The sequence below is a fragment of the Ahaetulla prasina genome, chromosome 1 (genome assembly GCF_028640845.1).
Source record: "Ahaetulla prasina isolate Xishuangbanna chromosome 1, ASM2864084v1, whole genome shotgun sequence".
Lineage (NCBI taxonomy): Eukaryota > Metazoa > Chordata > Lepidosauria > Squamata > Colubridae > Ahaetulla > Ahaetulla prasina.
The window spans coordinates 109,772,241-109,786,807 of NC_080539.1; the positions used below are offsets into that span (position 1 = coordinate 109,772,241).

General features: G+C 37.6%; 1 protein-coding gene across 5 annotated transcripts in view; it reads right to left on the reverse strand.

Moving 5' to 3' along the window:
- Positions 1-11,704, reverse strand: part of RNF217 (ring finger protein 217) — a 56,512-nt gene extending 44,808 nt beyond the window's left edge. For 2 of the 5 annotated variants that reach the window (XR_009153807.1, XM_058172442.1), the window contains exon 1: positions 10,765-11,704. Coding sequence is in view for 4 of the 5 variants with exons in the window: in XM_058172442.1 (XP_058028425.1) it covers positions 10,765-11,385 (621 nt within the window). In the remaining variant the exon portion in view is untranslated. The remainder of the gene's footprint in view (positions 1-10,764) is intronic. The other 3 variants (XM_058172425.1, XM_058172433.1, XM_058172413.1) reach the window with 2 other exon arrangements.
- Between the last annotated feature and the right edge of the window lie 2,863 nt (positions 11,705-14,567).

Below are 14,567 nucleotides of genomic sequence, written 5' to 3' on the forward strand. Positions count from 1 at the left end.
AGATCATGTGATCACCTTTTGCAACCTTCTCACAAGCAAAGTGAGCGGAGAAGCCAGATTTATTTAAGAACTGAGTTACTTATTTATCAACTATAGTGATTTGCTTAACAACTGTGGCAAGAAAAGTCATAAAATGGGGCAAAACATTCTTAACAAATGCCTCATTTAACAACAGAAATTTTAGGCTCAATTGTGGTTGTAAGTTGAGGACTACCTGTACTACATTCGAATCTTCAAACCTGTCTCCCCTCAATCCAGTAAGAGCCCGCTACAAAAAAACCGGTTAATTATCACTAAAAAGAACATGATACCCTGTTTTCCCCAAAATAAGACATCCCCTGATGATAAGGCCAAACAGGCTTTTGAGCGCAAGGCAATAAGGCCAAGCACTTATTTCAGGGTTCAAAAAAATATAAGACAAGGTCTTATTTTCAGGGAAACACAGTATCTAACAGTATGGTAGCTACTTTAATAGCACTGCCTCTGAAGAAATCGTTTCGTTTAAAATTGCACTCCATATAAATCATTCTAAGAAAGAAACAAACATAAAAATAGTAAGGTTAGGTGGTATGTCAAACACTAAAGTTAGGGGTATGTTAGCGTGCATATGGTCTCTATATTCTATCTGGTTTGAAATACGTCCAGTTTGACTGAAAGATCATGACTCCAAAAAAGCACAGGCAATTCCTCAGATTCAACATAATAAATTGCAACTCAAAATTGCTGGAAACTCAATTTTAAAAGCTTAGGCAGTCCATATAAAGCAAAATATTTTGAGCTGAGCCATCACAGCACACTGAACAGTATACTGAACACAAGGCATCATTACTCTATATAGAAAACATATGGACATACACAGGAGTGTGTTTTCCATAAAGTACATGCATATCAAGCATTCAAAAATATTCACAGATCTAGTATTACCAGTTTTATAGTGGAGTAAGACTTGTGCAGCAAAAGGGCTTCAGGAATTATTGGAGCAGATCTTAGAAAATGCTGTGTACCGTAAATGCAGTGAAGTCCCTTAACACTTCATAGCATACATATTAATTAATATCTGGAGGCTATTAATGCACACATTTATGTAATCGATTGAATCCCCACCTGCCCTGAAGTTTGCTTGGTAAATTTGGCCAGTTGTTCTTCTGACCTTAAAGTAGCACACCAAAATAACAACTTAAATTTATATGCTGTATATTTATATGCTCTTAGGGTAGTTTACATATTGTTAAAACATTTAGAAACACAAAAGCAACAGCAATTCATGTAAGGTAATTCATAGACAGCTATCTTGATCTGACGATTTAAAGGACTATAATCCATAACTTGATAAGAGAAAGAAAGTGCGGTACAGCAAGAAAACACTTCATATATTGCATATGGCTGGAAATTAAAAAGGCTAATATATTAGTTAATATTGAAAAAATTTATCGTGTTAATTCTTGGTTGGCAAGACAGAAGTGTTTACCGAGAGATGTGGTTATTTATTTTATAAATAAGAAGATTAGGTATGGAATTTTGCAAGCATTTTATAAAAATAAATTTCAAATACTAGGACAAGATATAATAATGATGAAGGAAATTCCTCCTAAAATGTTAAGAAAGAGAAAAGAATTTGCCTTTTTAGTGGATGAGCTTAAGAAACATCAGATATATTTTATTTTTTTTATAAAAAAGTTTTATTTTTACAATCATAACAAATAATTCATCCAATGTACAATTATATACAATTAGTCGGGCTTGCCCAGTCACCACCCCCCTTTTTAACTCTCTTCCCTCTTCTGCCTTCTTCTGCCTTCTTTCCAAACCTTCCTCTCCTTCTCTTATCCACATCCTCTCCTCCCTCCACCCTACACTCCTTCACCCTCTTCTACCTTCTTCTGCCTTCTTTCCAAACCTTCCTCTCCTTCTCTTATCTACATCCTCTCCTCCCTCCACCCTACACTCCTTCTCCCTCTTCTACCCCTCTTCCTTCCTCTTCTCCTCTTTCCTACCTCCTACTCTCTCTTTTCTCCCTCCCCACCGTTCTAAAATGGTAACTGGGCAGACCCGACCCTACATTAATTATATTTATACATCTTCATTAATCCCTGTACATTCACCATCACTCCATCTCTAGCCTCAACCCCCCAATTCCCCTCCCCCCCACCCCCCACCCCGACTTCCCAGAACAAAATGCAGGGTATCAAAACTAACAATCATAATCTAAAATAATTCCTAAATTATAATCTCTAGTCTCTCCACACTTAATCACACTCTCAATTCCCCTCTCCTTCAGAAATATATCTAATACAAAATATTTCCTAAATTTACTCATATGCTATTCGATATTTTTTTATCTGATACTTATTCTGAATATAATCAATCCACATTTTCCATTCTAAAATATATTTTTCTTGTGTATAGTCTTTCAAATAAGCAGAGATTTTTGCCATTTCTGCCAGATTTGATACTTTAAGTGTCCATTCTTCAATTGATATTTCCTCCAGACCCTCAATAATGCATTTCTAATTATATTATTTTTAAATATTTTATCTACTTTCTTATCATATAATAAATAAGCATGCCACCCATATAACAAACCATAACCTTCTATATTCAAAACTCTTTCCTCAGTCAAATTAATCCAATCAGTAATTAATGATAAAACAACTGCTTCATAATACAATTTTAAATTAGGCATTTTAAGACCCCCCCTTTCCCTTATATCCTGCATTATTTTTAATTTTATTCTTGGCTTTTTGCCCATCCATACAAAGTTATTAACCCCCTTTTGCCATTCCTGTAATTTGGTGTCATTCTTAAGCACCGGTATCATTTGAAACAAAAATAGAAACCTGGGCAAAACATTCATTTTTATAGCCGCTATTCTTCCCAACAGGGATAGTTGTAACTTCTTCCAACTCTCCATTTCTTTCCATAACTTCTGCCACAATACCTCATAATTATTTTTGTATAATTTAACATTTGAAGCTGTAATATATATTCCTAAATATTTAACCTTTTTAACGATTTCAAAACCTGTAGTTCTTTCTAACTCTTCTTTTTGTTGTATATTCATATTTTTAATTATCATCTTTGTCTTTTGCTGATTCACCTTAAATCCAGATACTTTGCCATACTGACCAATTATATCTTTTAAACCAGTAGCTGAGTATATTGGTTGAGATACAGTAACAACCAAGTCATCTGCAAAAGCTCTTAATCTGTAATCTTGATGTTTAACTCTAATTCCCTTTATTCGATCAGAACCACGTATTTTATTCAGAAGAATTTCTAAAGTTAAAATAAAAAGTAATGGAGACAGGGGACATCCCTGTCTCGTCCCTTTCCCAATTTTAAAAGTTTCTGTTAACTCATCAGATATATTTTAGATGGGAGATTCCAGCTGGCTTAACAGTGAATTATAAAGGAAGAAAGTATTTTCTTAATATAGTTTTTAAAGCACGAGATTTCTACACTAATGTATTAAAGATTGGGAACCCTTTATCGATAGATGTTAAGTTGAATGGTGAATAGATGGTGGAAAATGTGTAAGATAGAAAATAATGGGAGTGAGAATGTTTAATTTTATTATATATGATTATGGTTAATTTTTGTAAATGATTTATTTTGGATATAAATGTGTAATTTTAGGGGTACTATTTGATATATTTGAGGTATAAAGGAATAGGAAAATGGAATATTGTTTAATTTTGGAGGATAGATAGTAAAATTTAATTTGGATTAAATATTATATTTGAGAGATGGATGTAATGTTGTTATATGGTTAACTAGAATTTAATTGTTATAACTGATATATTTTGGATAAGTTATAGGTGTAATTTTAATAATGTTATTTGATATAAGTAAGGTAAAGTGAAGATTTTAATTATTACAATTGATATATTGTGGAGATAATATAGGATTAATAATAATATTTGTAATCTGATTTGATGTATGTAAATGATACCGAAGATATGAAAAGATGGATTATTGTTTATCCTTGGAGGCTGGACAGTAAAATTTAAGAAATTAAGTTGGAAATATGAACTATTCTTGAGAGACTGCTTAAGGAAGAAAGACATTTCAGAAGAATCCTTGGTGAATATTGGAAGATGGAACGTTGTTTTGGTACTGATTGATGAAGGTTGGATATTAAAAACTATGTACTTTAATGAAGAACAAATACGAACTCAATTGGAAATTTCTGAGATCGGGGAGTTGAGGTTTTAAGGAGTGACTATGGATTATGATTTGTGTTATATTTTAATTTTTGATTGTTAGTTTTATACCCTGTATTCGGTTCTGGGAAGTCCTGGGGGGGGGGAAGGGGGGGGGGGGGGGGGATGAGGTAGAAAATGGATTGATGGTTAATGTACAGAGATGATTGAAGATGTATAATCAATGTAAGATCGGAGCTGCCTGGCTATCATTTCAGAATGATGGGAAGGAAGGAAGTAGAAGAGAGAAGGAGGTAGGAAAGAGAAGAGGAGGAAGAGGAAAGGAAGGAAGAGGGATAGAAGAGGGAGAAGAAAGGAGTAGGGAGGAAGGAGGAGAGGAGGTAGGTAAGAGAAGGGGAGGATGGTCGTGGAAAGTAGAAGAAGGTAGAGAAGGGAAGAGAATAGGAAGGGGGTGGTGACCGGGCAGGTCCAATTAATTGTATATGATGGTACATTAAATATGTTATTGGATATGAATATTAAAATAAAACTTTTTATATTAAAAAAAAGGCTAATATATTGCCAGATGCATTTTTTGTCATCACACGAGCCCTATACACAAAAAAATTAATTAAAAAAACCATTAAAGTTCAGTTAATAATTGGCTGGAAAACTCTGCTGAAGATGTGACTCAGCTTACTCAAAATGATGCCTATTTTTGCCTGCTGACTCCACAGGCTTCCATCTCCAGCTGCTCATTATTTGTCTGACATTACTGTAGTGTAATACTATTCTTTCAGTTCATTAACAGCAGGCAGTATACAGTGTTCAATAAGTTTAAATCCGAATAAATTTTCTTTGAAAGTTCAGTAATGATAGTCTTTGCACCTATATTTGAAATTACAAGCCAGTTGGGAATAAACTATATTCTGTACAACAATGTATATCATATATTGAATCAAACATAATACATTACATGAAATTTTATTACAATTAGTTCAAATTTTAATATAGCGAGGAATACTCTGTACAGATTTGTTGTTATTCCAGCCTAGTGGAATTTTGATAAAATATTTGAATTTTTTAATACACATACAGGTAATCCTCGACTTACAACAATTCATTTAGTGACCTTCAAGGTTACAACGGCACTGAAAAAAGTGATTTACGACCATTTTGCACAGTTATGACCTTTGCAGCATTCTCCATGTTCATGTGATCAAAATTCAAATGCTTGGCAGCTGATTCATATTTATGACATTGCAGTGTCCCGGGGTCACCTGATCCCATTTCTGACAAGCAAAGTCGATGAGGAAGCCAGATTCACTTAATAACCAGGTTACTAACTTATCAACTGCAGTGATTCACTTAACAACTGTGGCAAGAAAGGTTATAAAATGGGGCAAAACTCAACTTAACAAATGCTTCACTTAACAACAGAAATGTTGGGCTCAATTGAGGTTGTAAGTCAAGGACTATCTGTAGTTGGAAGAGGTAAGCCTATTATTATTAAACAAAGTGTTTGCAATTCACACGCACACACAAAACACAGACATGTTTCTGGAGACATAGTCATTAATCAGCAGAACAGGAAAGGGAATCTTTTTCCTTGAGAATCTTACAGCATTTGATTAAAGAGTAAAGCAGTTAGAAAATGTTTGCCAAGGTAAACATTTTCCCCCTGTCATTTGACATAATCCTGAAGACTGAAGCAGCTTTAGAATTATTTCTACCTGAGATTTAAGTGTGTTCTATTCTTCTCACCAGAAGTATCTAAAGAAAAAATGAATATTCTTACCATAACATCCATTCCTTGTTCACCCATTATATCTAAGGATAAAAGGGTCAATTCATTGCAGGTACCATGTAGATTCACATGTTAGATTAAGCCAGGGGTAGTCAACCTTTTTATACCTACCGCCCACTTTTGTATCTCTGTTAGTAGTAAAAAATTTTAACTGCCCACCGGTTCCACAGTAACGCGCCGTGTATCGTTGTCTGTGCATGTCTCTCGCGCATCGTGGATTAGGTTTGGGGAGGGGGGCGCCGGCTACCAACTCTGCTTGTCTGTTACAGCTGGGTGGTGTGGGGGGAGATGCGTGAGCTATTCTGGGACAAGGCTCTTTTGTTTGCGCCATTTGGTTTCACTTACATAACGTGAACTAAACTTATGTGCGGGCGATACAAATGGTATATTTTCAGAAATTTAAATTGTCACGGGGAATTTTATGAAAACCTAATGAAAATGTTTTTAAATAATGCTATGGATTTTTTTTAAAAAGTCAATTAAATTTAAAAAAAGGAAAGTGCTTCAGTATCGAAAAAACCCTACCGCCCACCATGAAAACTGGAACGCCCACTAGGGAGCGGTAGGGACCAGGTTGACTACCACTGGATTAAGCTATGGTTTGTTCAACTATATTTTGTTGAAAGGAAAATACAATTGCCTAGTTTCACACATGGTCTTAAGCCTGTCAAACAAGTAATAGCTGAATGTGCATAAAATGCTATGCCCAAAGCAAACAAATACAATTACGGCTTTTTATAATATCTCATTTTCTTATTGTGTATTATTGCCTTGTATAATGCAGTTATTTCCTATTATTTGGTTGAAGACAGCACATGACCAACCCATGTTTTGAAGTATATTGCTTATATAATGTTATCATGCAAAATATTTCCTATTTCCTGGCCAAGCTATGCTGAAGGAGCTGCTGCAATTTTGTGTATCAAAAATGAGTCAAGACCAATCGCTTTATACATACAGTTTTATCCTATCTAATCTAGCATGCATTTGTATGGTGTTCTACAGAAAACAACAAAGCCAAGACGTGGACTACACACAATGTACATCACGTTTTTCATTTTTTTTTAAAAAAACCACCCCTTTTAATTATTTAGTATATTTACCCATTAAACAAACATTTGCTCAGGACTTTGCAAGGTAAGGGCCTATGACCCCAACTGTCCAAAACAATATGCATTACTGTAGGTCGTTATGACCTTGATTCAGTGCTTCTAGTATTCAAAAATACTTTAAGCACCAGCCCCAGTTCAAGGGTCTTCATGCCATGAATTCAGATATGCCCTCTCAACAGATTGGCTCTGAGTTTAAGTACCTTAAAAGTTTGTCACTTCTGATCCCCCCCAAAACATGCAATCCTATTCAGTTCAATTTATTTATTGGCCATCAATTTAGTATTAGTACAGAAAAATCATTAAGATTTGGAGTGACTGAAAGCTTGAGACTTATCTAAAATCAACATCTGCATACACGGTGATCTGAGCTTTAATTGCTATTCACCAGTAACTGATACCCCTCTTTCCCCAATTAGTATTTTAAACATTTTATTGTGTTTTCTGGGTTATGGGCAAACACCTCTCTGTATTTTCTAGAGCAAAGAATGTCACAAATGATAAACAATGTAACACTGACCTATTCCCAGAGATGTTGTAACATGGAAGGAATAAATATGAAGCTTTCAGAATGTTTACAGTCATGTTATATACTATTTTTAACTTTCCTACAACATACGAACTTATTAAATGCCAGGAGCATAGTAAACATACAACTAAATTATATAAGCATACAATAACTATTTTTCCATTGTGTGCAAAAAAAAATGAAATTAAATTCTTTTTTTATAATTCAGGTGTTTATGTGTATCTGTTTAAAATTAAAATCAAACACAAAAAGTTTTTTCAAGATAAATCTTGGCCAACTGCTTGGAATAATGTTATTAGTGTCTCAAAATTGCTGAGTTCCCTCAGCCTCTGAGGGAATTAGGGAAACAAAAATTATTGGGAAATTTTATAGAATAAAATGAGGAAGTGTGCCTATCAGTAGACACTACTAGCAAGTCAACATTCCACCTATCCTGAAAGACCTGAATTTTCTATCAAGTTAAGTAAAACATGAACTTTTTCAAAAGAAGAGCATCAAGACAAGCAAGAAAACAAAACAAAAACATTAGCACCAAAACTGGGCATAGGATTTTATTTTTACTGGAACAAGAGAGCAAGGCCTCATATAAATGTAAAATATTAAATAACCTTTTGTCCAATTTCATATCTCAACGACTCCGTTTAAGTATACCACAAAAATGTAGTCATAAAGACAACAGCTTTTTTGTCAATCATATAGATAAAACTGCTGTAGTGTCTCAGATTCTTTGATGTAAATATGGAGGCGGAATTCAACTTCTTTATAGACTGTAAGATCACTTAACCACATCAATCTTACATAGCTTGCTCCTACATCATAAGGCTGTTAATATGTAAAAAATTCTTTCCTCTTACCCTCTTTTCTTTCTATATTTTGTCTGAAGATTCTTTTATTTCTGATAATTGTAATCTGTTCTAGACGTATTTTCAGATGAATAGAAAGTATAAGAGCTTTAAATACATTGATACGTATAGAAAATAGAAATAAACGATCACTCTGGTCTTTAAACATTCTTTATGAATATAAATAATAACAGTTGATGAATAACAGTTATTCCGCAGCATAAAAAGAGTATCTTGCTTAAATACATATCCAAGCTATTAGCCTGATTAAAACTGATTAAAAGTTTTAAGCTAGAAAGTCACCTGATTCACCTATCCTGCTAAATCACAGTTTATTAACTAAAGTACAATTACTTGGTTTCAGAATATTAATTCATAATGTGATTTGTGTAATCTATGTAATACATTTGCAAAACATAGCTTATGGCTTAGCAGAATGTATGAACCTAACCCAGAAAACTATAGTTAAAACTAGCCTTGACTTAGCCTCAGAGTACGATACTAATTAGGTAGATTGTTCTGCTAATCTTCCTTGTAAAAAGTATGGTGGTATCATCAAATATGAGATAAAGAAAAAAATGCATGCAAAAATGTCAGCAACATGTTGATAGGAACACTTTTTAATAAGTAAACTAGCATTATAGAGGATACAAACCTAATGCTGCTAATTTTATTAATCTCTTTCACTCATACACCATTTTTTTCTTAACTAGCCTGAACGGTTTTGGAAAAAACTGAAAAGTCTTTTCATTTTCTATAACATTCAAGTCCCCCCCACCATTTACAGAGGAATAAGTCCATTTATGTCTTTCTGTCTTTCTTCTATTTCCTGCACTGATTTTAACTCTAAAAGAAATGCAAAAATTGAACTTTGGTGAAGACAGTCCTTGGCAGAGCAAAAAAAAATCAAAACACAAAGTGTAGCTAACATTAAAGAAAAAAATTGCAGACTTGTGTTTGTGTGTCCCATAGGAGGAGCTGCAGTTATATGATTTGCAACAAAACTCAAGCATTAGAGCAGCAATGGATTGTTGATGTTGATGTTGAGAAAAAAAGAAAATTATTTACAAGAAAATGCCAAATGCCATTTCCTACAGCACTGAGTAAAGTAATTCTCAATTACTACAGTGACTACACATGGTTAGTTTTCCCCACAACAACATGGAAGAATTTGATGTTATCTTCTTTGAGGATGTTTCCACCTCCACCCACTTTCTATTTATTCTATTCCTGTGGTTCTCAACCTTTTCTTCATCATGGAGCTCCTTTAAATACCTTTTGTGGCCACTGACCATGGACCCCAAAGACTTAACTCAAGATTTAAATCATAACATTTCTTCGCAGACACCCTGTGATGATATTGTGCCCCCCTCCCAGGGTTTCGCAGAGCACAGGTTGAGAACCTCTGTTCTATTCCATACCGCCCACCCATGCTCTAACCTGATCTGTTCCAACCTAGAGCAAGTTCAAATTCGGAAAAGGCTCATTTATCTTCTCACTGCACTGCCTTCAATGGCTTCTATGACCGATAAACAACCAGCCAATACCAATCACCACCACCCCCATACACAAACAAAAGCAGGAAGCTTCAAGGAAAGCATGACATTTGTGTCTTTTAAAAACAAGGTGGTCTTCCCTCCCCCCCCCTTACAAGTTTTGCATAGTTGACCAAAGAGAAAAGAGAGGAAAAAGGAAGAACAGGAAATTCAGGGATGCAGGATACCGAACAGGAAGTGGGGGGGTGTACGGATAGAAAAGGTGTTACTAAACCATGTGGAGGATAACAATAAAAGAATTTAGGCGTTCGACTCAGGAAGGACATGCTGTAAAAAAGAGACGTTCCACATTTAAGAAGCCCATACACACACACACACACACACATATATATACACACACACAGAGTATATATATATATATGTATATATACACATACTGTATGAAATAGGAAAAAGAAAACGGTGGGAATCTTAAGAGCTGGAAGAAGATTAAGCCAGGTCTTCCCTGACAGGCAGCTTCGTCCCCGAAACATACGTGTGCCTGCGGGTCGGGGGGGAGGGGGAGAGGTTTTCACGGATTTGGGAGGGAAGCATTCTGCACATGTGCCGAGCGCTATAATCCCGGCACGGATTTTTACCGACGCCCGCAGGAGACGAAAGAACGGGCAACTCGGGATCGCCCTAGGAGGCAAACAAGGGAAGGAGGCTCCCAGCGAAGACCACATGCCCGAAGGCCTTTGGGGAGGGGGGAGACATCACACACACCCTCCCCACAAGCCGTTCCAGGGAAAGGGAGAGAAGGGCAGGTCAAGGACAACTGAGCCAATAGCTGTACCCACTTGGGAGCTGAGATAGCGCTTGAGGCACGCTTCGCAGACGGGCTTCTTGCAACACGGCAGCGGCTTCAGGGGCTTCTCTTCCAGACAGACGCGGCAAGACAGCACCAGGAGGGTCCCGAAGTCCCCGGAGATCAGCCCGGAGAAAGATTCGGGCAGAAGATACAGGTCAACCTCGACGTGGCCGGAAGGGATCCCTTTTCCTCCGGCTCCCACTACGCTTGGCTGGGAGGGCGGCGGCGAGACGGCGGGCTGGGGGTCCTCTTGTCGGCCCTCTTCTCCTGGAGTAGGAGGAGGAGGAGGAGAAGGCGGCGGCGGCGGGCCGTCGTGGGACTGCTCGCTCTCCGCACGGGAGACGGGCCTCAAAGGAAGCCGGCAGCTGTTGCTACTTGGTGCTTCCGAGCGTGGACCCTCTTCCAAGGGAGCCCCGCCGCCGTTGCCGGCCTCCTGGCCTTGCGGTTCAGCCGGCGGCGGTCCAGCATCGTCCTCTTGCTGTGGCCTTGGTGTCCTTCCACTGACTGTGGGGAGCGGAGGTTGAGTCCCAGTGGTCGGGAGACGCGGCTCGGGGGCGGCGGCTCCGTCTGGCTCCGGCGGAGAGCTCGCCGTGCTAAGACGCTCCCCCATGCCCGCCGCCCCTGCAGCCACCCTCGCTGAAGCTGCTTCCCATCCAGTTCCCAAGCCGGAACTGGCCTTCGCATCCAAACCGCGGGGGGCGGGGCGGGGTGGAAGAAAAAAAAAACTCCTTCCAGAGGCGACCGTCGGGACCCCCTTGGCAAAAGGAAACCCGGAGGAGCAGCAGCCGCTTCGCAGCTCTCCGCGCCGAGGGCCCGACGCCCCAACGCGGCACCGCCTCCTCCTGCTTCGGCTCGCCGAGTTCAAAGAGGAATAGCTCCGCCCCCGCGCCGCGCGCGCACGACACACCGCCTCGTATTACCTACCTTCCTCTTTTGCGGGATTGTATCCAGCTCGCTCACGCGCCTACCATTCTGGCGCGCGCCGCTCCCCCCCCCCCCGCCGTCTCTTCGACGTTTCCAAATTCAGTCATCGGAATGCCACCTTTCTCTTACTTAGATGGTGTATGAATAGAACGCGGGTACTACAGCAGCCTAGATTTCTCCCACCCCCACGAAAGGGATTGTCTTTAAAAGAGCCTCCCTGAACTCGCCTCCTTTTATCAGCTTCCTTTTCAGAGAGTTGAAGTTATGCAGGTTTAATCAAAGTGCGAGGGAAAAGTAGGGGCGGCGGGGAGGAACCAAAGTTGTTAATAAAACTGAAAAAGTATATTATTTGTATACGGTTTATACAAATATACGGGGATTTACATTACGGATTTACCTTACTTTACCTTACTGGCTGATTTTGGTTAGCCAGGCTATGGTAAGGAAAGCTTTATTCAATAAGGTAATTTAACCCCATGGTCGGTTCAGTAAACGAAAGAAATAAGACAACAGGGCTGCTGCCGTGACTAAGGAGGATCCGGAAAAGAACAACACAACTGAGAAATGCTACCTTCTATAGCAGAGGTGTCCAACCTTGGCAACTTTAAGCCTGGTGGACTCCAACTCCCAGAATTCCCCAGCCAATGCTGGCTGGGGGATTCTGGGAATTGAAGTTCGCCAGGGTTAAAGTTGCCAAGGTTGGACACCTCTGTTCTATAGCAAAACAACAAAAACAACAACAACAAAATACCCCTCACTTGATTCAAGATGAGAAGAGTTATACTGGCTGGAAATAATTATTACATTGTAACTAAAATGTAACAAAAAGTATAATAGAAGCATGTATGTATGTATATAAAAATTAAATAACAGTTATATTTCAAGTAAATTGATCTCTATGAGTTGGTGACCATCCAATTTTGAATGTCAATTGAAAAAAAGAAAGTGAGAACTTGTCAAGCAGGACAAGTGGGAAGGTAGCACAGTTGGCTTGAATTTTTAAGTCAAAGCACTCTACCACATAATATTTTGTCTTGCTCACACATAATTTCTCACTAGACATCCCCAAGTTCTGCTCCACTTTTATTTTATTGCACAATAGCTAAAGGGTAGGCTTATTCACAACTGGTACACAGTAATGTGTAGAAAACCAGAAGCACAGAGAAATAGGATTCAATTAGCATGAGGACTTGGAAATAATGCTTTTGATTGATCCTTAAACATTTTGCTTGCCACAGATTTCCAGAGGTGCTTTTTCAGCAACAAACATTTCTCGGAGACTTTTTATGTTAAAATCTGTACACTCTATATTAATTTCAAGAAAGAAGTGTATTCTCAGAAGGTGTCATGGAGAACAATTTTGAGATGAACAGAATTGTTTTGGGCACAGCGTCCTCAACATATGTAAAACCAGAGGTTTTGCATTTTCAAATTCCATGCTTCCATTAGAATCCCTTCCAAACTTCATTTGGATCTGTGTATGTGAAAGATTTTTTGACTGAAGTTCCCTCTGAAAAGATAAGAACATCAGTCTTTGAAGTTAATTTATTGTATACATGCACCACTCACCAGTGCATGTTTTTGTTTCAATTAAGATTTTATGAACAATAATATTATGTTTCACACAACAGCCGTAAATCGTGGTTTATAAACTGCACTTTCTGGATTCACATAATGCACTAAGTCAGAACAATATGTTATGATTTGATATAGCACATGACTAGTTTTACCTAATCTCTCACTATGCTATTATTAATGTTTCTTCGAAGTTGAAGGACAATTTCTGTATTTTTAACAGCAGCCTAATATATAACAGTTTATGCAACAATAATAGTACATAGAATTAAGCAAAGGAAAAAGTTTTATTACCTCCATAAACTTTAAAAAATGTGGACACCTTTTGCAGCTATCGTGTTTAAGAAAAATCCATTATATGTAATCCTTTGCTGAAAATGCTATTTCTTTATCAATGGAATTAATTAGCAGTGAACATAATAAATGAATAGAGTCCCAGAGGACAAGCTTGGCAACAATGTGAAATGCCTGAGAAAGTTAAGAAATGCATTGGATGCAATGAAGCATAACTGAAATACATAGGTATTTTATTAGGGGTATAGACTGGAACAGAAGTCACCAACCTTTTGGACCTCAGGGACCACTAAATTCATAATTTTAAATCCTGCAGACCACTAATATGATTTTTTTAAAAAGATAAATAGTATTTAGTGCTATATAAAAAATGCAAATAATTTTTCTGCAGACCACCAAAATTTTCTCTGAATTATTCACTGTTATGAACAACTGTTATGAACAACTAAGTTTAAGTCACCCTATTGTGTCAAGCACTAGTTTAGATTAAAAACAATATGTTTATTTTTCCTATTGTCTTCTATAAAGTCAGGCTGTTTATATTTCACAATCATTTTGTACTTAGAACTATATTTACTGTTTAAATTTAGCATAAAATACTAGTAAATTGGAGGTAATGCGGCTATAAGTACTAGAAGTGTAATTAACTCTATAGGTAAAGGTAAAGGTTCCCCTCGCACATACATGCTATTCGTTGCTGACTCTAGGGGGCGGTGCTCATCTCCGTTTCAAAGCCGAAGAGCCAGCGCTGTCCAAAGACGTCTTCTTGCTCATGTGGCCAGCATGACTCAATACCAAAGACACACTCTATAGAAACTCTATAGAAAGCAGGTGTGTGTGTTTGTACTGGTACTGGTATATATTAATACACACACACACACACACACACACACACATGTATGTATGTATTTATATGTGTATTTATATATATATAATAAGAAATTGTATGTATGTATATATGCATGTATATAGCTAGCATTATCTCATTCAGACAATTTG